The 27,062-nt window shown below is 45.1% G+C and overlaps 1 protein-coding gene across 3 annotated transcripts in view; it reads left to right on the top strand.

The window, feature by feature from the left end:
* The window catches only part of svep1 (sushi, von Willebrand factor type A, EGF and pentraxin domain containing 1), a 72,318-nt gene that overhangs the window by 31,363 nt on the left and 13,893 nt on the right, over window positions 1-27,062 (top strand). For all 3 annotated transcript variants that reach the window (XM_076028301.1, XM_076028302.1, XM_076028300.1), the window contains 25 exons: window positions 8,162-8,320; window positions 8,882-9,061; window positions 11,167-11,346; window positions 13,425-13,619; window positions 15,901-16,019; window positions 16,332-16,461; window positions 17,883-17,990; window positions 20,222-20,353; window positions 20,439-20,630; window positions 20,730-20,851; window positions 21,326-21,428; window positions 21,563-21,766; window positions 21,859-22,092; window positions 22,207-22,368; window positions 22,449-22,610; window positions 22,955-23,116; window positions 23,842-23,930; window positions 24,173-24,269; window positions 24,414-24,527; window positions 24,987-25,100; window positions 25,183-25,384; window positions 25,488-25,645; window positions 25,752-25,950; window positions 26,228-26,403; window positions 26,520-26,644. In XM_076028301.1, coding sequence (XP_075884416.1) covers window positions 8,162-8,320; window positions 8,882-9,061; window positions 11,167-11,346; window positions 13,425-13,619; window positions 15,901-16,019; window positions 16,332-16,461; window positions 17,883-17,990; window positions 20,222-20,353; window positions 20,439-20,630; window positions 20,730-20,851; window positions 21,326-21,428; window positions 21,563-21,766; window positions 21,859-22,092; window positions 22,207-22,368; window positions 22,449-22,610; window positions 22,955-23,116; window positions 23,842-23,930; window positions 24,173-24,269; window positions 24,414-24,527; window positions 24,987-25,100; window positions 25,183-25,384; window positions 25,488-25,645; window positions 25,752-25,950; window positions 26,228-26,403; window positions 26,520-26,644 — 3,818 coding nt within the window. The remainder of the gene's footprint in view (window positions 1-8,161; window positions 8,321-8,881; window positions 9,062-11,166; window positions 11,347-13,424; window positions 13,620-15,900; window positions 16,020-16,331; window positions 16,462-17,882; window positions 17,991-20,221; window positions 20,354-20,438; window positions 20,631-20,729; window positions 20,852-21,325; window positions 21,429-21,562; window positions 21,767-21,858; window positions 22,093-22,206; window positions 22,369-22,448; window positions 22,611-22,954; window positions 23,117-23,841; window positions 23,931-24,172; window positions 24,270-24,413; window positions 24,528-24,986; window positions 25,101-25,182; window positions 25,385-25,487; window positions 25,646-25,751; window positions 25,951-26,227; window positions 26,404-26,519; window positions 26,645-27,062) is intronic.

Raw genomic sequence — 27,062 nt, forward strand, 5'->3', positions numbered from 1 at the left:
ATGCTTTTACACCTGCTACATCTTGGCATTGAGACTCGTGGATTTTGTATGTTGATTCTTAGATAAATGTAAATCAAACATCGGTTCACCTAAATGTAAGATTTAAACTCAGCTTCAGGTTTCGTATGATTCTACATCTGCTTTGTGGGTTAGACTTTGCACTTTAGTTGCCTTACTTCCATTTGCTATTTATGCATCTGAAATACACATGAAAAGTCTCACTTTTAGAACTGCTTCGCATGTGAGCATTGTTTGTTCAGTCAAATACCCTGGAATTACATCCCAAAATTACCAGCACATCTTGTGAGCCAGCCTTTAACCACTGGCCTTGCTCCGTATTTGGATTCAACTAACGACGTTGCTGCACATATTTGTACTTTATTATGGAGCTCTCAAGACAATAGACAAAAAAAATAACTGCCACTGATTACCTGTATATTAATTGGCTGGATTCCTACGTTTCCTGAAGGCGTTGCGTCAAACCTCGGTCATATCCAAACATTTATTGTGCAGTTATATTTCTGGCCTTGTAAACTTGTTCTTTGATCACTTTATGTGAACTCACTTGTGGAACTTTTATGATGGTTGGCTTCACTTGGGAAAGTTCTTTCATTTGTTATGTTGTGAAAATATGGGGGTTGAAAACATGCTGGGTTGAGGTTTTAAAGAGAAGTGTTATTGTTACTAAATTTCAACTGTAAAATTGGCTCCGGCATAAAAATTCTGTAAACAATGACTCTCTTTTGAAAGAGCAATTTTATGACATTTAAAGCCGAAAACAAAAATATCTGGAACTTGCAAGCAGCAGTGTGTCTCTGGCCTGTCAATAAACTCCCCAAAAGTGAGAAAGGTCAACCTCACTTATTTATTAATTTCATTTGTACTCCTCTTAAATTGGCAGAAAGCTAAAAAAAAAAAAAAAGAAGGTTTTGCAGCAGGCTGCTCCTCTGGAGTCCTCTGGAGAACAACTTTAATAAATATAAATGAACCGACGTAAAAAAAACAAAAAAAACAATAAACAAAACAATAAACAAAACAAAACACGTATTTATAACTCATTTACAACACTCAAATTATCCAAATCAAAGAGAATGTCAATAACATTGAGACTCATTCATTGTTCAGTTGTTTCTCTGTCCCCGAGCTCGCTGCTGCATCGATGGCGTGTGTTTTTGCAGACATGTGGACCTTGTTGCTCTAATCAGACGATGTCGCTCCGAGATGAGAACTTCCACCTCTTCCCCTCGCTCTGTTTGTCATTGAGGCTGAGGAGGCAGATGTTCTGGATCTCCTTCCACCGTTTCCGCCCTGGTCTGTTTTTAGGCATTGCTAATCGAATACAGTCTCCCCCCAGAGCATGATAGATTCCCCTGTGATAGTGACTTTGGCTCCTAGGCCGGATGTATCTGCCAGTTTGAATGTGTTCCTTCATATTCCGGAAAGGACCTAAAGAAAGAGGACCGGCCTGTGCTTTGGTTTGCCATGGTCCCGTCACTTGGACTCTTCCTTTCATCAAAAAAACCCTGCATCCCTCTTTTTGTTCTTTTCTTCTTTTTTTTTCGACCTAAACGTTCAGCTCTGACTTGGTAAGAGTTTCTGTACTTGAAAGGGGAAATCCACTGGAGGTGCTGCTTAAAATCAGCACACAGATCCGTTGGATTACTACTGTATATTTGGAAAGAAAAAAAGGGGGTTTGTGGGGCTACAGCTGGAGCTTTGCAAAAATCTGATAAGTGGCCTCAAGTCCTGTGAGTCAGCATCCATTGGGACCTCGGACTTCAAGTTCAAAAGTGAAAAAAAATTAGTGGGTGTGGAGTTATATAAAAAAAAAAAGTGAGCTTACAAAACATCTGCAGCCTGTTCCCATTACTGTCCCGGGCTAGTGCCTTCAGTCCACACCAGCTGCCACTTGCACAGCATTTCTACTGAACTTACCGAGTTCTTGTTTAGGTTAGTGAGTTTGATTCTGTGAGATTCAATACCCAGAACAATTCTTTAAAAAATTAAGAAGAATAAATCTAGCTAATTATTTGCTAAAGTAGCCAATTCTTAGTTGCAGTAGAGATGTTTGGCAACTGCTTATCAGTCCTGGCAACTTGGCATCACTGCAAAAGTAATTCAATGGAATTAAATTCATTTCTAAATTGAGTTCAATTCACTTCAGTTGATCTCAACAGAGCAGCAAGACCAGACCAGAGAGAGCCAACAAGGCAGCAACAGCTCACATTTTCCATAAAACTGAGAAAAGATGGAGAAAACTCAAGAGTTGTTGATCGCACTTGAATGACCTCTGGTACGTTTTTTCTGGAGCTCTGGAGCCCCTCCCAGGTCTCAGAGGTTCAAACCGTCCTGAGAGGGAATCAGATCTGTTCCCCAGAGGTGATCCTCGCTTTCTCCCTGGGTGTTTCTGGTGTAGCACCTTCTGTCCTATCTGCGATTGTTATCTCAGACAGTTTATTTTTGAGATGAGGTGGTGCCCAAGTGTGCAGCCTCTTCACAAGAGGCTGTGTTTTGATGAAGCCATGGCCATGTTTGTGCAACCCTGTGCTGAGCACATTTAATATGTTCCCGCCAGCGCTCACATTCTGCAGAGGATGGAAACAGACTCTAACTCATGTTAAGATCCTCAATCTTTTGACGTTAATTTAATTCAATTTTTAGTGCTTGTTTATTCTGCATTAGCTAAGTTTCAGTTTCGGTAAAATGAGGCTTAGTATCCAGCGCTCCACTACAGGAGGAGATTTGCTGAGTTAAGTCGTAATGTACATGACAACATCTCTGTTTGTTGAATAGAAGTTGCATGTCATCCAGTAGGTAAAAGCTTGAGGCGCTTATGTGGATGTAGATCTTCTGGAATGAATGTGAACTTTGGCTGTGATTAGGATGAATTCACGATGTTTCCTTTCTGTTTAGCTTTCTCATTTTTGTTCGCGAAACTAAATGTCAATTTAAGCATAAAGGTGAGGGGGGGTCAGTGGATAAAATCCCAAGTCTGCCACCAATTTGCTGAAATGATGTCAACGGGCATCAGTGAAATAGGACCACAACTTTTTTTTCCTTCTCGTCTATTTCTTTTAATTTCAGCTTACATCCCTCATCCCGTTTAAAAATATCATTTGGCTCCTTTACGTCACTGCAGGCGCGTTTTCTCCCTGACGTTGCATGTGTTTAAAACCGTCATTCACCAAAGTTAATTTCATGCAGAGCGTTAGAAGAACTGGAAAAATAAAATATAAGCCCTAATGGTGTTGTGATACATCACTTAAATACACTTTATTAAGTTATTTAGATTGTTCAAATATTGCCTCAAGTCAAAATAAGCAGGCAGTGATCGCAGAGGCTCAGATCGCCGCTGCACACAGAGCTTCTCTTTGAGCCGCCGCTGTCCCCCCATATGTTCCCAGTCCGGGCCAGACACAGCACACACTCTTTCTGTTTTATGGTCATCTGGCCCCGCTGACACTCGGCTTCCTCCCCAAATGAAAGGTGCGCCGGGTAAAGTCTGCAGCCACGGGGCAGCCGCTGGACGCGCCCCGGACGAGACGACAGGCCGAACACGAGCAGCTTCAGACGAGTCGCGCGGCGGTGACGGCTTTCAAAAGATTTTGTCGTATTCACCTTCCAGATTTCCTCCTTCCTTCAAAACGTTCACGTTCCCGGCTGCTCCCTCTTTGATCGTTTATCCCTTCCTGTCCATCCTCCCCTCCCTCCTTGTCTCCATTTCCGTAGCTAGCAGCCAGGTCTGTTTTTCTCAACTCTCTCTCTTCACCCACCGCCCCCACATCTGTCCGTCCCGGCTCGTGTAACCAGGAACTGAAATGTCACCATCATCTCAGCCATTTTGACACACTTAGTGTGCTTTAGATGTAGTACAGAACTGTCCCAAATTTGACAATGAAATGGTGCGTCCCGTTTCGAATCATTATTGGACGGGGTTTGTCCCGTATTTCTGAGTTGTCTTGAACGTCAATTTATTTTCCACGCAAACTCACGATCGTTTCTGTAGAGTTTGCCTTGAAAACTGTAATCTGCGTAGCTGCCACAATATGTCATTTTTCTACCTTAAAACGATAGCTTCAAAATGTTTAACTGTGTTTTTAGGCACTGTCTATGTTCACCTCTGCCTTTTCAAGCATACAGCGACTTCTGAGATAAAGTCTTGTAGCCCTGCAAGATGTGCAGATTACCGTTAAAGCATCTTGGCAAGGTGTTCTCTTGAATAAAAAAATGATGGTAACGAGTAATAAAACAAGAAAAAGTAACAGACATAACCCTACACCAGCCTGCTATGTCTTCCCAGTAAATGTCAATGAATCATAAAGAAAGACTGTGACACTGTAATATCAAGCCAGGAACAATTTAATTGTGTTCCTTAAAATTGGGCGCGTAGCCAATGAAAACTTGTCTGCCTTGGCTTTCTGTACTGCTAGTTGTCCTCTGACTGGGACACGGCAGCATGGAGGAGCTGCATCAGCTGCTTTTCCTATCAAATGAAAAGTTCAGGTGCACACACACACACAGACACACACGTGTGTGTCTGTGTTTGATGTGGGTTACTGGGTGCATTTTTCATGCCGGCAGCCAGCAAGCTGAGCTGCTTTACAGTCGGTTAACATCTCCTGTCTGACCTGCTGGGTGGGGGTGGTGGTGGGTGGATGGGGGAGGGGTAGGTGCTGTTGGCGGGGCGGGGGGTGTTGAAAAGGCGAGCTGGCATCGGCTCCCCAGTGGAAACTCACACCTGGCCTGTAGCTTCAGAGGTGGCGGGGAATGACTCGTGGAGTTGTGCAGTAGCACTGTGGCCGCTCTGTTGCCCGCCGCACAGAGCAGCTTGTTGGCGACCCGACTCGCCCCTCGACACAGTTTGCTTCAGTTTGCCGCCATAAAGCGGACACCAAAGATCCGATGCCAACTTAAGCAGAGTGTTATGACACTATTTAGTTTTAAGATGGACGTAAAAGTCTCGCCGGGCCGTGCCGCTCGCACCAGAAGGTTGTGTCATGTAAATATTTAAATGGCGCGTCTCGGTTATAAAAGGCTGTGAGTAATTTCACGTAAAATCCAATGTAAAAAGTAAAACCGCGAAAAACCAACTGATGCTGTGCTTGTTTTGGCTTTAGCTGCCTCTGATGTGAGCGGCATGAAAGCCAGCGCTCAGCAAGGGGGGTGCGGGGGGGGAAGCAATTGTTTCTGTGAACAGGTTTGCATTATTTAATCCAGAGAAAATCCTGAAATTCCATCGATGGAGAGATAAAGTCACGGATCTGTCAAACCTCAAAACTTCAGGTTTTTTTTTTTAGTAACCTCATGCAACGTGAAGCGTGTTCCCAGCTGGCTTTTCTTTCCATCTTGGAAAATCCTCCACATAACCTCAGTTAAACAACCAAAACCAGTGGCGACGATTCATCTGGTATTATCCGGCAATGACACACGTCAAAATGAATCAGTTTTGAGTTACAACCACTGATTTGGATGCAAATAGCACTAAACGGCTGATTGAGTCACGTCTGAAAGCAAACAAATGGTCATTTTGTTAACACAAAGTTGATCAAAAACATCAGTTTCCTCATCTCGGCGTATTTAAATCCTGATTCGATCTGTTGTTGACATTTATGGTGTGTGGAACTGATTGAGATCTACTTTTTGTTGTTACGGATCACCAGAAAAGAGAGAGAGGCGGCAGTCGGAGGGTGGAGATGAAGGAGGTACTTGGTGCTCTTTGTGAAATTAAAGAGGAGTGATTTAGTCACGTGTGAGTTGTACCACATTTTCTGCAAAATGGAGCAAGCGAGAGAAAAAAAGTTTCACAGAAGTTTAATGACTCAAATTAAGCAGCAGATTTTCAAAGTTTGAAAATTTATTTTGACAACATTCAATAGATTTATTGCTAAATTGTTTCCTTTGTTTGTCTGAAGTTTGCATGCTAAATCAACAACCCTCGACTGTGATTGAAACTTGGCAATGTTGCGTGCACATGTTGCCACATTACTGAATGCTTTACAATGGATAATTAGACTGCTCTCACTCAAGGCATTTGTGCTTTTGTCTCATTTGGATGTTATAGTGTCATAGTTTTTGCACTTTTAAGTAAAGTTAGTTGGTTAATATGTTCATTGTGTAAAAAAAACAACACCAGTAAAAGCAAACAACTTATGCTTTTTCATTCAAGTAAAAGTTGTACAGTACAGACTCTGCTTTACTGTTGGGGTTTTGAAATGCTTAGAATTTCCTCTGGCTGTTGGGGTTTGCTTTTGCGGGCCTTTGGCCTTCTCTAGAACTCAGATCTAAACCTTTGGAAAATAAAAATAAGGAATTCCTGCGGAAGATGCACAAATTGTTGTTCGAAAACATTGTTAAACAGAATTGGGCATCATAAAAAAATCCCTCATTGTGGCAACATGTTTCTTCGTCACGTCACTTGCTTTTGGAAACTTTAACGGCTGAGCCATCGATGTGAATCATCCGTCCACGTGAGCAACAAAGTAGCTGTCAGCGTTTCAGCCGGCAAAGTTTGGTTGCACATTGTTGCGGTTTGAGAAGCCATGTTTAGAAGTGCTCCTCGATATCCATGGGGAAAAAAGTGCTGTGACTTTGGGGCAGAAAGCGATTGCTGCGTTGTGCAGAGTGCCACCAGTAATGGCAGTAGATTATGGGAATTGCTTGCGTGAAACTGCCCCTACATGATGTCTGATCAGAGCTGCCTTCCAACCTTAACATCATCGTTCAACAGCCAGGATCAGAGCCTTGGAGTTTCAAGTTCATTTAAAAATAACAGCGTCGTCTCAGGAGAGGCCCAGATAGCGGCTCTCCAGACTCACCTGACGTCACAGCGGACTGCACCGCTGATCACGCGCTTAATCAGAAAATCTGTAATTTACAACAGATCCCATTTCAATGTTTGTTTTTTTTATTTGTAAAAGCTTAACATACTGCCTGTAAAGACATTAATTAAAGTGTATACTCGCAGTTCAATAAAAGCTATTTGGTTTTCCTAATATAACATATATATTATATTAGGAAAACCTAATATATATATATGTATGTATACATATATATATATATATATATATATATATATATATATATATGTGTGTAAGAGTATACATAGATAGGTCTTGCTCCCAGTTCGCTGCCATTTTCCACGCCATTATTCTAAGGAAGCCTGGTATGGACAGTCCAGCCCACCTGACAATACGTTTCATATCTACGATGAACACTCGCGTCCTCAAATAACCAGCAAAGAAGATGATTGACGAGGTATCCAGGTTTGTGTCTGCAGGCCACCATAGTTCACTGGCAAGCTCAGGTGGGGGAGGGTTAGAGGGTGAGCGCTGCAATATCTTATGCATCCACTTGATGTCGCTATTTCTTCTCCAAATCTCCAACTTGACCTTTAAATCCCAATAAGAACATGCAGTGGGTTCGCTCATTTTCGCTTAACTCCACCAAAGGCCGAGCAAAGCGTCATAATGGTTGGTGTGCAGTATCGATCCAAACATCAATTATATCGATACCAGTGTTCGTTTCGAATTGATACAAAATCTCGCAGCATCGCACAGCACTAGCGTGCGGCTTGATTGATGAGAAATGGAAAAATGTTTGAAGTTGTGGACATGAGCTCCTCCTCCTGTTCTCCTTCTTTACAACATGTCCTCTGATCTGCTGCAGGTGAAGCTAATAGGAAACACACTGTGTTACGATGTGCGTGTTTGACTGTGTGCACATGATCAAAACCCTTTGTGATGCAGTCCCTGAGCGTTCGACCCGTACACACGAACCTTCACTGATTTTTTTACCCTTTAGTTATTTTATTTCTTTGTTGCTCTTAAACCTGTTTTCACATATAAAAGCTGTTTTGTGTCAAGAGCCCCAAACAAACTTCTCCCTCCTGCCTTGAATCATTGCAAAATGTTCTTCTTTCTCCTTTTTTTCTACCTGGCCAGGGAGAGCATGCAGTCATTTGTGCTGCATTTTCCACCTCTACATGTCCAGACATGAAACTGATCAAAGCCCTCCCATAAATTTGCAAAGCTGTTTTTCCTTTTTCGCCCTGTTTCATTTATTTCATGCATCTCTGTGTTCCAAGCGTTCCGCCCAGCTGTCTTTCTCAACACTTTTCACATTTTGTCTACAGCGACACATCTTCTCTGTCTCTCCCTAACAGCATGCCCGCCTGGCACCTACAAACCAGAGGGGGCGCCGGGGGGCCCGAGCACCTGCCTGCCATGCTCCGACCTGCAGCACACCTCCCAGCCTGGCAGCACCGCCCTCAGCGACTGCGTCTGCAAGCCGGGCTATCGGCCAGTAGGCATGACCTGCCAGAGTGAGTGGAACTGATGTGATATTTGGTTTACCCCGCCGGGTCCAAACCCGCCCTGAAACGCAGACGATTGCTTTTGACAGTCGGTGAAAACGGGTTTTTGGCCCGCTGCTCATGAAAGCTTTCACATTTGTTCCTATAATGTGATCCCTGAATGTGAAGCCAAGTCAATATCTGCTGCGTAAGGACTGGCCCCAGTTATGTTTTTTTTGTTTTGTTTTGTTTTTTGCTGAGCGGCGGGAGCTGGCCAGTTGGGAACACACTATAATAATCAAGAATAGGTCGGGGGAAATAATTTTTCATTACCTCAGTATTGCTGATTTGTGTGACTGGATGTGTGACCGCGCCCTGCGTGGAGGAAGCAGATGATCCAGACTCGATGCCTGTTCAGCAGCATTTCAGCTTGCGTTGATTAGTCATGAGTGGCAGGGAGAAATTAACTGAATCCATGAATTTATTTCACAGTGAGTTGCAAAAGTCAAGGCTGGTTTCATCGTAAATTACAAGTGTATGTCTGCTTGTTAAGCTTCGCCCGTATCCGTTTCCTCTCCTCTGTTGCCCCAGTGGTGCACTGCCCAGCGCTGGCCCCACCAGAAAACGGCTTCTTCGTCCAAAACGTCTGCAACAACCACTTTGACGCAGCCTGCGGCACACGCTGTCTGCCTGACTATGACCTCCAGGGCACCAGCATCAGGTTGTGCCAGGCTGACGGCACCTGGTCAGGGACCCCCGCCACCTGCGCAGGTGAGGAGAAAGAGAGATGAGATTTATATATGTCGTCAAAGATAAAATTAGAATTGTATAATGACAGAATTTTTTTTTCCTTTTCTTGTTTGTTGTGCTTTGATATGTAAATCTTTAATTGGGAGGTTTTTAATCATCAAAATGATAATCTGATGTTCAGCTGCGACTGTCAGTGGAAATTTAAGTGACAGTAACACAAACTTTTTTTATACTAGTTTCTCTTTTCTGCACTTTATTCATTTTGGAGTGATGCCAAATTCTGCCATGTAAAAATAGCTTGCAACTTAAGTAGGTCGAGTTGATTTCATCCTCTTGCACTGTTTTATTCTTAAATTGGTCAGAGGAATCTCTGAAGTCTACGACTGGGCATCACAACTTCTTATACATCCAATAACGACATCAGACAACGAATTTAGTTTCAAAAGAAAAGTAGCTTGAAAAACGTAAATATCGAGTGTTTTAAAGCTTGCTGAGGTTGTGATTGTACACCAACTATTCAGACTGATCCCTGCAGGTTCCTTCACTCCATGCCATTCATATAATTCTTCATTATGCTCCAAACTGTATCTCAAAGTCTTCAGAGAATTGCTGCCTCATTTCTTATGTCTGCAATAAACGTCTTCGTAAACATTTACATAACAGTAAATTTTAAAAAAAAAGGCAGGGGCCGGGGGGCCAACGTGTGTTTAGACTGACAACAGATCCAACACTCACTGGGAGACCATCCGTCTTTTTGAAACCTGGAGAGACGCTGCAAAGTCAGAAGGCGAAAGGCAGGACGAGAAGCCAGGAGATGAATGAGGAAAATTGTCGTTTTAGCAGAAAGGCATCGACACTGTGACTCATAAAAATACCAAGACAGTGAACGCTCAAGGGTGTGTGTGTGTGTGTGTGTGTGTGTGTGTGTGTGTGTGTGTGTGTGTGTGTGTGGGTGTGGGTGTGTGTGTGTGTGTGTGTGTGTGTTGAAGATTTATAGCAGCAGCTTTGAGTCTATACTTTCCGACGGTGTCTGCATGCGGCGCGTCTGGTCTGCCTGTATGTGTTACACCGAGTCTAGTCTGTGCCACATACTGTAGGACCTCCCAGCTCGTCAAGCCCCTGCAGGAAGGAGGGGGTCTCTTCCCGAACCGCCTGCACGTCTGCGGGTGGTGATGAGGAATAACACAGGACACACCCTCTGCTAGACCTCAGCCTAACTAAGAGCAGGCACGCAGGGTTTTTTTTTTTCTTTTTAAAACCGAGGGGACTTTCACTCTCTGGGTTAAATCTGGGGTTAAACAGCCCTGATGAAAATTCCTGCATCGGATTTCTTACTTTTAAATGATACACGTATTTTAAGACTCAACGTGTTTCGTTCAAAGGGGCAATGATCGAGTTCCATCATTGTCAGATGTAAGGAAATGTAAAATTACTTAGACTTAGACTTTCTTTATTGTCATCGCAAAAAGAAACACAGCAGTGATTTCTAATACAACGAAATGTCGTTGCTCAGCTCTGGAGTACAGCAATCTTTGCTACTGTGCATATTTAAAAAAAATAAAGATATAAAAATATAAACATCTGGAGGTAGAACGGTGGTGGGAAAAAACAAATAGACAGAATACGATGGGATTTCCAGCATTTTCAATACTCTCGGTTACAAAACCAGTCTGACCGCACGTCCATGTTAGCGGATGCGAATCTCCGCCTCCTCCCTCCCATCCCAACTCTGGAATATAAATATTTTTGCATGATTGCAGTTATACAAAGTCACCAAAAATAGATTGCTGATGTGTTTTCATTCACCACTACAGAGCGTCTAGTGAGTCTTGATTGTGAAGAGGTGGTTCAATTGTGGCACAAGATTTCTACAGCTGCCCACAACATGGGTTTCCTCAGGCTTCAGTGATTTTATGTTGACATCACTGAGAAAGCTGTGAGTTTGAGTCGGGTGTCACAGGGACGTAGTTTGTCTGTCTGTCTTTTACTAGCATTAGACACTGCACACAGAGCCTTTAAGTTGTTCTAGCGAATTAAATAAGATAGAAAGAGAGAAAAACTACCAATGACCAAGACATGGATTTCGTCAAGCATTTCTATGTTTGTGTGTCGTGTTGACCCTGCAGTGCGGTCCTGCCCACCGCTTTCACGGCCCCAGCATGGCTTCCTGAGGTGCGGCAACAGCGGCGCCACCCACAGGATGGAATGCCAGGTGGGCTGCGAGCGAGGCTACCGACTGGAGGGTCCCGCTAGACTGGTGTGCCAGGCTGACTCCCAGTGGAGCGGTTCCCAACCTCGGTGTGTGGGTAAGCCTCATCCAAAATCCTTGTCTCCCGCTCTGTGTCGTTAAATAAAGTGTTTTCCATCTTTCTTCATCTGTCATATAAGATTTTAAAAAAATGTCCGGCAACTCTCTAGAATAGTTTCAAATTTTCAATTTTTAGTATCTTGTGTTCTGCCCTCGTTGAAATATCAGCCCTGCCCAGCTTCCAGTTGAGTATCCACTCTCTTCTTCTTTAATCATCCCTACCCGTCACATTTCTGGGAAGCAGCATATTTAGCCCTTTGTTTACAGCCTGCTGCAGAAATACGTGGTTTGAGCTTCAGGTTTGAACTGATGAGTTGTTGTGCCTCCCACAATTGGAAGGAAGGAACCAACTCCTGGCTGGGGAGTTTGTTTTTTTTTTACTGTGAAAACTATCGGAGCCCCTTGTGACATCACAGAGAGCCGACTTCCTGAGCTGCGTGTCGTAGCACAAACACTTTTTGAAATGTAGAACAGCTTTTTTTTTAGGGCCCATAATTTTTTGTAAAATATGAGACCTTTCACATCTGTTTCTCAACACTTCCTGCTCTGAATGTGGCCTCTTTGGCAGAAACCTCATTAAAATATGGAGCTGACTCCTGTTCACGGTCCACTTGGCTTTATTAATGTTTTCTCCAAAGGGAGTCATCTATCGCAACCATTAGCGAGTGGTTTTTTCACAGCTTCATCGAGGTACTTGTGGTTCCCGCAGTCACTGAAACGTGTGAAACCGTATTCTTCCATCGAGTAATTCAATTTGTTTTGCATAAACACACAACTTCTCTGCCTACACGACGTCTTTTTTTATGAGCCTGTCTGTATTTACATAGAAGCTAAAATTGTTTGGGTGAGGGAGCAGGTGGAGAACATACAGTCCATTAAATTAATTAGCAAAAAGCACACACAATTTGAGCGCTTCTAACTTAGAACATGTGGCTTTGGACACATGTAAACATGCATTGGAAACGTAAACGTGCTCCATGCGCTGCGGTCCAACATATGGTGTGTATTTGCGCAGGGCCGCGCCGCATCTCCCTGAGAAAGAGGGATCCACTTTCTCATGGCAAAAAAAATGGTCACCACATATATACAGGCACACCAAATTACACACACACACACTTGAGAACTGATAGTTAAGTTAAAATAGTTGCCACAGAGAGAAACCGGGTCTCTGGCCTGCACTGACTCACCAACCAATCAGCCCGCGGCTCTATTTTAAAAAAAGCCCTGACCTGTCTGCTTCCGGCAAACTCTGCCCTTGTGTCGATAACCGCATGTGTTCCTTTCCCATGCGCCGACTGACTCACAGTTTGGTCATTTCACTATCTCGCCGATCTGCCGCACGCTGGTGTTGCCTCCTTAGCGGCTCAGAGGGCCGAGTGGCAGCTGAGCGCGACGTTGGAGTGTTTGTTTGCTCTGCGGTGAAACAGGATTAGACCTTGGCTCACCCCCGGGAGGAGGCATGAGATATTTTTACGACTGATTGAAATCCTGTGTTAAATCTCCCCTCTAATTGCTTTTCCATTTGTAGCCCCGGACAGTCCAAGCCTTCTATAGCAGGAGCTCAGGGTGAAAAGAGGGCCGATCTGTCCACCGTCAAGTGGGATGCACTGGCCTGCACCCCCCCCCCCCAAAAAAAAAAGGGTTTTAAAAAAAAGAAGAAGCATGTAGTGTGTGAACTCTGTAGTTGGAGCACTCCATGCTTGATTTCAAGCCAAATGTTTGCTGTTTGCGTGCCAGTTTTGAAATGCAGAACCTGAAAATAGCTTTAGTGATGGCAGATGTATTGGATCAAACTGAAAGTAGGATTTTATCGCACTTGGGTAACAAGTAGAAAAATTCTCTTGATCTTGGACGAGGATTTATTCGTCTGTTTTTATTCTTCTCAATTTTCCCAATACTCAGCAAAAAAAAAAAAAAAAAATGATTTCATTAATGTGCCATGAATGCCAAGTCTGCTTTCTGAAGACCTCGGCGAGAGTCATGAGTTCAGCCTTTGGTTCCAGTCTGGACGAAAACAAATCGAGCTGACCAGATATTACATTCATCGCTCGGTGTCGACCTGCTGTCTGCTTGCAGAGGTGCATTGTCCTCCAATTGTGACGCTGAAGAACATCTCGCTGTCGCCCCCTGCCTGCGGAAAAAGGTCAATGTCTCAGGGCTCCACCTGCCTGCTCACCTGCAGCCAAGGTTACACTCTGCAGGGAAACAGGAAGGCCATGTGCTTGGGCTCAGGGAACTGGACCGCTAATGTCCAAAAAGTCATCTGTACGGGTAAGTGTGTGTGTGTGTGAGTTTTTTCCTAATGAAGAAATTCTCCTCGTGACCTCTGGGGTCAGAGGTCGGTGTCAGCGCTAAGGCCTGTAAACTGTGTGGAAGGATTGCGGAGGGATGTTTAGAGGTCAAAGATCACGTCACTTGCTCGGGAGGAGTCGGATTGCGGTATTGGGGTTATAATATTTTGCACCACTTAGTTTGGTAGTTTCACAATGGCACGGTTACAGTGAATTAAATGTCACGTTATATAATTTAACAATGATTTCCTTTACAGGAAAACCGTTAGTCAGAAAGCAGCTCACTCTGCAGAAATACAGGAAACGAAGTGAAACAACTAACTGGGCACTTTCAAAGGGATAAGAAATGTGCACAGCAATGCTCATAAAGTCCACTATTTAACTTTGAATGTTTTTATTTGGCTGCACAAGTCTGCCAGGTTTCACGTCCTCAGGTAGTTTAAAAGTCTATTATGACTGAATAAGACTATAGTAAATTTTACAGGGTCAGAATGAAAGACACTTGTAACGTGAACACTTTCGTGCAAAGCCTTTAAAGATGAGGGATTGTGAAAGCAACAAAAAAAGGAGGGGGAAAAATAGGGCATTAAAAGAAAACAGCAGGAAATCTGGAGGTAGAGTTTCTTTTCCACTCGTTCTTTCCCCCCACCTCCGCATTTTTCTCCACTTTGTTCGGCGGTCTGAATGGTACTCAACGCGGCTTCCATACAGAACCCTCGGGTCGCTAACTCATAGCAGACCACGTCGGAGCTCTCGTGCCTCTCACCTCCATCCAGCCGTGGCTGGATAGAATTACAGCAGAGCGGGAGCCCTCCAGATGCCCCACGGCTTCAAACAGGTGGTGCGGAGCTGTTGCTCCGACGGTCCTCGCCTCACCAGTGTCCCTTCCTTCCCCCGCGGCCAAAGTTTGCTAATGAAGGAGGCCGCTGTCGTTATGCAGAGGAGGCGATGCCATAAAGATGAAAAAATAATGGCAGCGGAAGGCCAGAGGGGAGGATGAGTCACACCGTAGGTGTTTTATTGACAAGGTGAGACGAGATGAGCTTCACTGATCCCCTCCGCGGGAGACGGGCGGCGACGGGGAAGGACAAGGATTAATAGATGGAAGGAAGGAGGGGAGAGTACTGCTGTCCAGATTAAATATAAAGACGAGAGACAAATTTAATCGCTTCCAACTCCTGTCATCGCAGTACACTTCTTGTGATGCACTAATCTGGACATGAATAGTTTAGTTTCATATTGGTTTTGTATTGCGGCCTATGGGAAAAAATGGTTTTTGGGCCCATGGGATTTTTTTTGCTATAGTACCTCGAATGGCCACTGGGAAAAACTGTCATTGTTGCCAGTCTGGTATCCAGTTCTTATAATACATCCATGGTTCTAGCTGCTACATCATCTAGCTGCATGGACATATGAAGTGTGGTTTTGGTACAATGGTACAGTGCATTTTTACATACTCCTCATCATGAATGCACTTCACACACTTGATCATGTGTGTGTTTTAGTAAAACAGAGTGAGATATGGGATGTACCGACTGTTACGAATGTTCTCCGAATGCATCTGGTTTCTTTCTTCCCTCATCCTCAAAATGGAGCCATTAGAGCTACCTAAAACAAAAAAATGACTAACGATGAAGTCAGTGTCAAATCTGAGATGAAAAGGGGTCAGTGTGTGCACACAACCGCGCAGGCATGACCCCGCGTTGATAGCCGAGAGATTTGACGATTTACGGCCCAACCTGAGCGCAGCCGCAGCGTGCCAGCGTCACATGATTACAACACGCTGTTTCAAAAAGATGAGAAAATGGAAGAAGCTAAATCACCCCAAGGTCAGGGCGTCTGGTGCGCTGCTACCGGCCAAGTAGGCGTAAGTTTATCCTCCATATGTCGTGGGGTTTTCCCCCCGTTGTCTCGCGCTGCCTGTCGGGCCTCAGAGGAGCCAGAATTCCCTCACTTAAGTCGTATCCTCAGCCGTTTATTTTATGAAACCGTGCTGCCGGTGCAGGAAGCTGTTTTCTTTTCAACTCTTTAATACCGGGCTTTATCCTTACAGTAGAACTGCAGGATCGGAGGGGAAATACACAGAGCTGCTTAGGCTTCATTGAAAAAAAAAAAGAGCTCCTGTCCTCGGATTTTCACACCAACTACACACTTCCTCCCCCGACCGAGTGGACAGCTTTGAGTTTTAATCTTTGTCTAAGTTACACAAGTCTGCCCTGCCCTCTTCCTCAGAAGTTGACTTTTCCTCCTCTTGTTCTCAGATGTCGAACCTCCGTGGATACAGTGCCCCCGAGATATTGTTTCTGGAACAGATGAGCGTCGCAACACTGGCATAGTGAGCTGGAACGTCCCAACAGCCGCTGACAATTCCAAGGAAGAGGTTAGACACTCAGCTAAAGCCATTACACTCCGAGGGGAGCAGTGATAGGTTCACCTTATTAAGGATGTTGATGTTTAAAAGTTAAATGGGAGAATCAACTTTTCAAACGTTTAAGCACCTAATTTGTATTTTTGCTCACAGAGGTTGGGCTTCACAAAAATTTTTCGTTAAGCCCTCTGTTAAGAAATCTCACCCTTGTCAACAGGCATTATGGATCCCAAGCAAAATAATGAATAGATGCTAAACTCACGGAAGTAAAATGTTTATGCAAAATAAAGCAGATTTGGGCGTTTCATCATGACTCTCCACCAGGTGGCAGTGCAGGTGAAGCCGGTGTACACTCCTCCCCAGCTGTTCCCCATTGGTACACAAGTCATCACCTACATTGCCACTGACCGCTCAGGGAACCAGGCCAACTGCACCTTCACCGTCACTGTCATCGGTGAGTCTCGCACATCAATGTGAAAGAAATTGATCTATTGCGGACCAAATGAGAAAAGCTGCGAGGACACGTACGGGACACCGTTTACCCAGCTGACAATGACAAAAAATACTAACACTGAGAATAACAATAAACATGAGAAGATTGAGAGAAAAACTCTATTATAGTGAAGTACTGGTACCAAATTAGGGAATTCCTAGTCTGGAAATTGTGTTTTAGACAAACAGCTGCTGACATGGCATAAACCAGGCCTGGGCAAACTACGGCCCGTTAAGATTTCTAATCCAGCCCGCCTAATTTAGAATTATATTAATGAACCTTATTAATGAACCTAATGTTTCGTGTTTTCTGTCATAGTGATGATGATGAGATCCTGAAGAATAACATCACTCTAAATTACTTTTAAATAGCAGTCACTGTCAGTACTAGAAAACAGCTGTGTTTCATTCATTTAATTTTCAATGTTTTAAGAGTCACTTCAACAAAGACATTTTGTACTAACTTTGCTTTTGTTCATTTTCAATCAACATGCACAGGTTTTCTACATGTCCCATGATATATTTATTCTTCCTATGAGGTGGCTCACCAAAACACTCCATCCATCTGCTGCTGCTCCAGCCCCTCTATCAAACATCATTGTTAGATAACAGTGGTACAGTGGATTTGGGAAGTTTGACACTTTTGGGACTTAAATCTGTATCATTTGTCAAATGTTACTGCTCCTACAGTCACCCTACAGCAGAGGTCACCAACCACATGATTCGCCCCCCGCAGGCCTGTTTGAGAAATTGCTTGTTGAGCTGCGTCTAAAATTATTTTTTATCCAACCTTGTTAAGTCACTGTTGATAATTATTGAGAACTCATTAACTTGATAAGTGTCTCACATAGATGAGTATCATTACTAAGAATATATAACTCAGAGAGTTTGTTATTTCAGGAGACTGTAGTCCTTCATATGACTCAGGAGCCATGAAGTAGCTCTCAGTTGGTTGGTGAGTCCTGCCCTCGAGACTAGTGACCTCTCAGTAGTTACTCGACAGCATCCCCCAGCAACCTCTTCACACAGGTACCAAACAGATTACTGCAGTGAGGGTGGGGGAGTAGGTGGGGGTCATGGGTGTCCTGTTTCAACCACTTGATAGTCACAGCTGTCGGGGGCGACAAACCTCAAGCATGGTAGCTGTGAACATTTCCACATGTTGTTATGGCGCTGGAACGTTGTGGCTTTGCTTTCTTCTTCTGCTTCTTATTGGAGGCATGTGTTTAATGCGTGCCCTCTGACACCGCCGCCGCGTTGTCGCATTATGGTGCTGCTCAGGCCAAATATGGTGACAATCCAGTGCTGGTTTTATTGCTTGTTCTCCACCCGCTCACAAAGTCTCACACCTACCGTCCGCAACCCTCTCGTCTCCCTCTGTAGATACGGAGCCGCCGGTGATTGACAGGTGCAGGTCGCCGCCCATCGTCCAGGCCACAGGCGCGGAGACGGCGGTCGTCTGGGAGGTGCCGCAGTTTTCCGACAACTCAGGTATGTCTGGTAGTCGTTCTCCCGGGGTTTATTCTGTTGCTGCTCTGTTTTCCGCCGCGCTCCACCTCCTTCCTGCGCTGCTGATGAATAAACAGGATCTTTTCCGACTGGAAAAGAGGGGCGGGTGGGGGTGGGGGTGGGGGAGGATCAGTGCTGCGCTTTTGTGTGTCTACGTGTGTGAATAATGGAGCAACACATGGTCCAACTGGAATATAGATTCCATGTCGGAGGGAGTGATGGAGACGGAACCGATGGAGCTGTGATGGCGCCTGTTAATGCCATCAGTGCTTAAACAGAGCCAGGCGGCAGGAAGCAGCAGGTGCTCGTCGTGTTGAAACACTCCTCTGCAGTTTGCACCCATTTCGCCGTGTTTTGCAGTCACTTGTTTATGTTTATCACTTGTTTGTTTGTTTAGAGATTGTTGGTCTCAATAAAGCACCACACTTTGGGTGAAAACCGATATTTAGATAACTCATCGAAAGTAATTTTGAAAAAACAATATACAATTCAAAATGGAGAAATGAAAATGACTTTATTACTTAAAAAAAAAAATGAACCAAACCAATTCTAATCTGGCCTAAGTCACTTTTTATTTTGACTATAGAGAAAACTACCTGTTACATTTTGCATTTCACCGCGACATTAACCATTAGGCATTAATGTCTTCTCCATATAAGAACATCCAGGTCTGTTGTAGTTTTCTCTGTGATGCACGTGTTTTACTCCAGCCTATAATACGTTCTCAATGCGTATCCATAAAAATCAAGTCCCCCTTTTTCAAATACAGTGTGCAACTAGTGGCAATCTTTTTTTCACCATCCTGTTCTGTTCCCTGTTCCAGTGCTGAGATCCATTCATTCTTCTTTAAAGCTGCGCATCATCGACAACCTGCCAAATAGGCTACGTTTTGTAGTGCTGGCGAGCAGCATTCTGCTGCTGGCGCTCCGTCTCCAGCCAGAGGGCCGTGGTGACAGAAAACACACCAGACTTCTTCAGGGCTTCCAGCCCACAGCCAGGCCTTTGTAATTCACTCGCTGTGGCAACACACACACACATACACACACGCGCACACACATGCGCACACACACACACACACACACACATATACACAAATAAGATTGCACTCCAAATCACACCGACCTCAAACCTTCATGCCTCAGAGACCCAGCGGACTCGCTCCCCCACCTGTCTGCACGGGACGCACCGTCCATCAACAAACACACACACACACACACACACACTGTAATAACAGACTTCTGCGGCCGCCTTGGGGCACACGACGTCAGCCCTGCGCGACTCCGACGTCAGTGTTTTGTTTTTCCAGGCCTACACCCTGATGCCAGCGCTATATATAGTAGCGACTCACACACATAGTAGACACGCTGACTGTGTATAACAAGCAACGCAAGACTCCAACAGGCCAGACATGTGTCACCCTTGTTAATGCAGCGTTTAATAGAGGAGATGAATTGGGGTGAAATGAAAGCTCCTTCACTCCTTCTTTTGTTTTTCTAATGTTGTTTGTCACACTTCCAGTTGGAAATGTTAGGGGTTTTTTTGTCTCTTTTTTTGTATTCCGCCACGTGCAAGCACGCACACATGCTCCTTTTCCTCGCTGTCTCCATCCTTCAGCCTTTATTTTATTAATTTTTTTTATATGCTAACCAGACTGGAGCAATTTTCCCCCTCCAGTCCCTGGAGATAGATTTCTGGGCTACTATGTGACGCCCAGACACATCGTTCCCACTTCAACATATCATCATTTAACATAACTTCTATTTACTGAAAGTGACTCATTTTGACCTTGAGTGGATGGAAAAAGGCCAAGACTGCCATCTGCAGTCTGGCTTGAGTTACACTTTTAAACTGAGGGAATTTCCTCACGTGGGAAACTAAACTCTTTGAAAATGGGAGATTAAAACCAAAATAGAGATTTTATATTTTTTTTAAAAAAACAACAGATTTATATATATATATATATATATATATATATATATATATATATATGTATATATATATATATATACATTGTATACATGTACATATTCTTTACAAGCAAATTGTAATGTAGTTAACTGAGTTATTTTATTAAAACACTTTCTTGTCTTATTTCCCCCACATATTACACTGAAAGCATCCGAGTTGAACCCTCTTATAGACCTTATTTTTCATTCACCTAATTTTAATGATGCAACTTTTTTTTCTTTTTTTTTCATCCGTGTGTCCCTCAGGCGGTCTCCTCACAGTAACCAGTAGCCATGAGCAGGGCGCTCAGTTCCCAGTGGGGGAGACTCTGGTCCAGTACACAGCCACTGACGCCGAAGGAAACAGCCGCACTTGCAACCTCACTATCACCGTTCAAGGTACACACGAGACGCACACGACTTGACTGTAGATGTACTTTGTGAAGGAGATGCAGAGAGAGCATGATAATTTTGTTGTTTTTAGGGACGACCTGCGAGCAGCCGTACGTGCCAGTTAACGGGGAGTTTGTCTGCTCCGAGGAGGAGGACGGCGTCAACTGCACCCTTCACTGCAAAGATGGCTACAGCTTGACTCAGGATGCCGTGCACAGTTACTTCTGTGCGTTCGACGGCGTGTGGAAGCCTCCTTACTCTGCAGACAGGCCCGACTGCTCTGGTAAAAGCCACCTGTCTCGTTGATTGTTCCGTTTGAGATCGCACGGTGTTTCTCGGCTGATAAATCAACACTTTTTGCCTTTTCACCCCCACCTCCCAGTGAACCGTGTCGCAAACGATGGTTTCAAGCCCTTTGAGATGCTCTTCAAGGCAGCCCGCTGCGACGACGTCGACCTCGTGAAGTCTTTTGCTGGGGAGTTCAACACCAAGTTGGGAGTCATAGTAAGGATTGAGGAAGAGTGAAAGAACCAGACACTCAGTGTCCTTCCAAAATCTTTATACTCACTGGTTAACAGACCGGTCTCGACAAAGAGTCTTCTTCAGTGTGTTAGGTGCCGGGGGATAAATAACCAACACCACTGCTACTCAGCTGTGTGGCATCAAGCAATCAGGACAGGCAAAGTGAACATAGACATACATCACTTAGAAAAACATCAAAGAAGAAATTTAAGGCCTAAATTAGAACATATGAATAATAATAACATGAAAAAGAGCAGATATTTACAAAATCAACCACAAAAACTACAAGATATTCTTACGAAATACATGATGCAGTGAATCTTTCATCTTTGAGTGTGCACGTTCTTCCTGTTTGAAGGATTGAAGAAGGCCTGTGCAGATGCAGCAAATGACCTGTTATTAGTTTACAAAATAACAGGATGCTTTGACCAAAACATCCTCCCTTCTTTCCCACAGCTACCCAACATATGTGGCAGTGATGTCACCTGCAAGCTGGAGATGATTCCGCAGGGCCACTGTCTGGAGTACAACTACGACTATGACAACGGATTTTCGATTTGTAGGATATGAAACGCGCACCCCTGCTGAACTTTGAACCTGTTGTTTTTAAAGGAACAAATACATATATATATATATATATATATATATGTACGTATATATGTACGTATATATTGACTCGCCTCTTATTTCCAGCACCAGGAGGCTGGGGCAACAACTGGGAATCTCAGGGCACCCAGGACTATGCCTACTTTGAGTCAGGCTTTGCTACAGGAGGCAGGCAGCCGTCCAGGCAGCAGCGAGACACGGCACCGAGACCATTCCGGGGCATCAGGAGGCACCGGAGGATCAGGGGACCCACACGAGACCAGAAAATCCAGATCTTCTTCAACATCACAGGTGTTGAGATGAGCTTCTGCCGTGCTGGGAATTTGAACGTTTTTGTGGGCTATGCACGCTTCACGCTTCTCCTGTTTTTGCCACTTTCCCAGCAAACATCCCTTTGCCGCATTCGAGGAACGATTCGGTGGAGGTGGCCAATCAGAAGAGGCTTCTGCGGACGCTGGAGCAGCTGACCAACCGTCTGAAGCGCACACTGGCCAAGCAGCCGCTGTCCAGCTTCCACGTGTCGTCGCAGATGATCGTGGCTGATCCCAAATCTCTGGAGAGCAAGAAGGCCTTCCTGTCGTGCAGGCCGGGCTCCATGCTGAGGGGCAGGATGTGCGGTGAGCGGAGACGACAAGCTAATCCGTCTACACATCTCCTAATCTCAGCTGGTTTTAGCAAAATGCAATGATAATGATGCCTAAACGGTCGTTTCAACTCATTTTCAAACGCAGTCCAGTGTCCGGTGGGCACGTACTTCTCTCTGGAGCACCACGAGTGCGAGAGCTGCTGGCTGGGCTCCTACCAGGACCAGGAGGGTCAGCTGGAATGCAAGTCCTGCCCCGAGGGAACATCCACGGCCTACCTGCACTCCCGCAGCATCGCCGAGTGCAAAGGTAGGAAGCCCCAGTCGGGCCCGCCGCTCTTTGTCCACGCATCAGTTTTGCTGAGGCTGCTGTGGCGTGACTGTCTGCAGGTCAGTGCAAGCCTGGCAGCCACTCTCTCAACGGCCTGGAGATCTGCGAGTCGTGTCCGCTGGGTCACTTCCAGTCCGGATTCGGAGCCAGGGAGTGTCTGGTCTGTCCTGACGAGACTTCGACAGTCACCAGAGGAGCAGTGGACGAGACAGAGTGTGGAGGTGATTCACTTTGACACCCTATCAGAGCTCCCACTCTGACTTCATCTCTCTCCGCTTCACCTCAATGCTGCTAGGAGACAAAAAAAACAAAACAATTCCAGCGTGCGAGCGAGTCTTTGGCAATTATGTGAAATTATATCATAAATTCCTGTTTGGAAATTTCATGTGATTGCACATGCAAGTTGGCTATTATGTTTGGAAACATGCGAACCTGAAGTTAACACAAAGCGGCGCTCACAGATGTCAGACATCTAAAACTGCAGATGCTGTCTTTTTTTTTCCCGGGACTTTCCCCGTCACTGTAATATTTGACTTTGTGTCGTCTCTGCTGTGCTCTCCTGCAGTGCCCTGCTCAGCGGGTCGCTTCTCACGCACTGGTCTGGTGCCCTGCTACCCCTGTCCCAGAGATTACTACCAGCCCGAGCACGGCCGCTCCTACTGCCTCTCCTGTCCCTTCTATGGAACCACCACCGTCATTGGGGCAGCAACCATACAGCAGTGTTCCAGTAAGTAACTCCCATCAGGGATCCTTTTCTGTGCCCTGTTCCAGTCCAACGTCACTTGTTTTCGGAATTCTAAATACAAAACAGGTGATTTTCCCCCGTCTTTGTTTCATCCTTTTTCTGAGGCCCTTCAACCTATAAACATGCAGGTGCAAATTCATACTGTTGTAGTTTTTATTCCCTTGTACAGCCCCAATTTGGATCAGCTCTAATCCCTGAAGACAAATGAAATGTTTGCCAAAATATGAACATAGATCTCTCACCGCTGGGTTCCATTTCTGCACTATTGTGTTGTGTTCAGTTGGTAAAAAAAAAAAAAATATGCTGTCTGCGTCTTTACGATATCACGCTTCTAACAGCCACAATAGCCAAATGTAAGAGCGTCTGCGGTGTTGTGTGCGACGGCGGTTCTCCGGCCTCTTGATCTGCGACGAGTTCGTCTAGTCTGTGAAAAGAAAACCTCGCACAGCGTAAAGTGGAAAATGGAATTAATTTGAGTTTTACTGCTCTGCTGCAGAAAGACGCCATGTTATATGGCCTGATGTGTGGGAATGAACACTGGTCATGACATGTTGCCAATTTCTCAATAAGGCTGCATGCCTTTATTGCCACTGTCAGACACATCATAATCATCTGTGGCTCTAGTGGCGAGGGGAAAGATCCTCGCTGGGTTTTTCCAACTTGTCTTGGCTCAAGCCGCCTCTATTTTGTCTGTGTGTCATTGTCAGGTTTTGGCTCCAGTTTTCTTCCCAAAGAGGAGAGTGTGACTGCGGCTCCAGAGGTGGAGGTCAGCAAGGACTACCAAGCTAGCAGTCAGGTCACTTTTCAGATTCTTCTTTTTTAAATTACAACTGAGTTTTTTTGTCATTTAATACCTTAAATAGTTATTTTACATATTCACCATTCAGATTCAGCTTGTTGCTGGTTTTGTGTAGATGATTGATTGATTTCTAATTCATTTGAACCAGTAAATAACACTGACGTGCCGTAGATCCAAGTATTGTTCTCCTCTCAGTGTCTGTGCCACTAACCGATCGATCTGATTCGCACTTCCTGCAGGTTTTCCACGAGTGCTTCTTGAACCCCTGTCAAAATAAGGGCACGTGCGAGGAGGTGGGAGCAGGATACATCTGCACCTGCATGCCCGGCTTCACAGGTGAACAGCTAGCATGAGGGTCACTATACATAAATAAAATGCTGTTTTTCCACATTCTGAGATCCTAGTGTGCTGTGTGTCTATGTGCAGCGACCTCAGTGTCATGGTTCCAGATGTGCCTCTGATGTTTTCCTCCATTCTCAGGTGCAAAGTGTGAGATTGACGTCGACGAGTGCGACTCGGCGCCGTGCCAGAATGGTGGCCTGTGTATTGACGGCATGGGAGACTTTCAATGCCAGTGCAAGCCTGGATTTTTAGGTGAGCCGAAAAACACTGCACTTAAACACCTAAAGGTCAAGTGTGTAATGTTTGGAGATTATGGGAAGAAACTGCGACATCAAGCATTTACATTGTAGATTGCAGCGCTCCCGAACTTGCCAGGGAGCTTCGGTGGCCTTCACACAAAAACCTGGATACCTCGTCCAACTTCTTCTTCGTTGGTTTATTTGATGAAAGCGAACAATCACCATAAATACGAACTGGGAAAAACCAAATGACTTTTGTTGTGCTGCGAGTATACACTTTCATAAGCTTTTATGAATATGAAAATCATAAGTCAGGCCAAATTTTACACACTGGACCTTCAGCAAGGACGAGTGATGTGAAGTTTACCAGCTTTAGGGCCGAGTTTTTTTACTCTGAATGTGTCGCTTCCGTCAAATAGCCATCAAAAACACGTGTCTGTCATGTAATGCGCTTTCGTTTGATTCCTCCAAGGCTCTCTGTGTGAGGCGGAGGTGAACGAGTGTGTGTCCTCGCCCTGTCTGAACGAGGGCGTGTGCGTGGACGAGGTGGACAAGTTCACCTGCAGCTGTGCCGCCGGGTTCACAGGTGAGATGACGGAGCGTCTTTCATTCCCAATGGCTGCTTTGAATGGTGAGTGAAGTTTCTTCTGTCTCGGCGCCGCCTGCAGGGTCTCGCTGCGAGCTGGAAATCAACGAGTGCCTCTCCAACCCCTGCCTGAACGGCGGTGCGTGCGAGGACCTGTCGGGCGGCTACACCTGCAACTGCCCCGTTGGCTTCTCGGGCGACCACTGCGACGTCGACATCGACGAGTGTCACAGCGCCCCCTGTCTGCACGGAGGCTCGTGTCTGGACGCGGTCAATGATTTCAGGTGGATTGGAGACGCTGCTGCCTGTTTCTGTTCCAACGACCTCCTCAACTCAAGAAGGCCGTTGTGAACTCTTCTTTCCGTCCCTCTCTTCCTTACCCCCCAGGTGTCAGTGTGCAGAGGGCTACCGTGGGCGCTTGTGCGAGGTCGACATCGATGAGTGCGACCCCAACCCCTGCGTGAACGGCGCCAGCTGCCTGGACGGACTGGGCTCCTTCACCTGCCGCTGCCTCCCTGGGTTCAACGGGACCAGGTGTGAAACAGGTACTATCAGCTCTGTCCGCGGGAGAAACAATGCTTTTTGTCCTGACTTGCTTGATTCTAGAACGGTGGCCCGTTTTTTTTAATATACTGTTTGCTGTATCACTAGAGATGTCCTCGGCCTTCAACCTGGACTTTGAGGTTTCCGGTATCCATGGCTACGTCATGATGGACGGGCTCATGCCGTCTCTGACAGAGATCACCAGCACCTTTTGGATGAAGTCGTCAGACACCACCAATTACGGCACGCCTGTCTCCTACGCGGTGGAGGGCAGTGACAATGCGTTCCTTCTCATCGACTACAATGGGTCAGTGGAATAAAGATATTGATTTTGAATTGATCTGAAAACGGGCATAGAACCTGTCAATCACTGACATTGTCTTCCAAATAGTCCTAAGAAATGTTTATTTGTTATCATTGTTCTCTTTTCTTTTGCATCATGTCCTGTATCTTGAAAGTTGATATGCAAATTGCGTTTACTATTATTGTTGTTGTTGTTACCTGTTTTGTTTTTCTGGATTAAACACTCACCAACCTCTTTTCTTGCCTTGGTCTTGGCCTTGGCCTTTGCTTCACCCCCACAGGTGGGTGCTCTACGTGAACGGGAAGGAGCGGATCACTGACTGTCCTGCTGTGAATACGGATCAGTGGTACCACATCGGGGTCTCCTGGAGGAGCTGGGATGGAGACTGGAGGATCTACATCAACGGGAGGCCGTCAGACGGAGGCAAAGGCCTGTCAGTCGGCACAACTATCCCAGGTGTAGTGCTATCCTCGCCCTGCTCTCTTGCCTTTTGACCCCCACAGTATCCGAGAGGGAAGATAAGTCCTGGGTGACATTTGGTTAACCTCTGCTCTTCAACATGTGTCCGGCAGGTGGTGGAGCGCTAGTGTTGGGGCAGGACCAGGATCAGAGGGGCGAAGGCTTCAATCCTGTGGAATCTTTTGTGGGCTCCATCAGCCAGCTCAACATTTGGGACCGCGTTCTCACACCGCAGCAGGTAAAATAATAGTCAAGTACACCACCAGTCAAATGTTTGGACACACCCTATGAATTGAATGTCTTTTCTTTCATTCTCATGACTATTGACATTGCAGTTTTTCACTGAAAAAACTACGTATGAACACACATGAAATTATGTAGGAAACAATAAAAGTGTAAAATAACACGTTTCATATTTCAATTCTTCAAAATAGCCACCTTTCATAAAAAGCGTATTTAGAGTTATTGAACGTGTTTTTCTTTGCTGCATAATTACATATATCTTGCTCATATATTGGATGTCTTCAGTATCTATCTGCAGTGTAGAAAGTTGTAAAGTTAAAGAAAAAAATGTTGCATTAGATAGTGTGTCCAAACGTTTGACTGGTAGTGTATATAACAACATCTAATTTCTATAATACTTTCAGGAATATTGT

The sequence above is a fragment of the Nelusetta ayraudi genome, unplaced genomic scaffold, assembly GCF_046127955.1.
Source record: "Nelusetta ayraudi isolate G7.1 ecotype Tasmania unplaced genomic scaffold, CSIRO-AGI_Nayr_v1 ptg000022l, whole genome shotgun sequence".
NCBI lineage: Eukaryota > Metazoa > Chordata > Actinopteri > Tetraodontiformes > Monacanthidae > Nelusetta > Nelusetta ayraudi.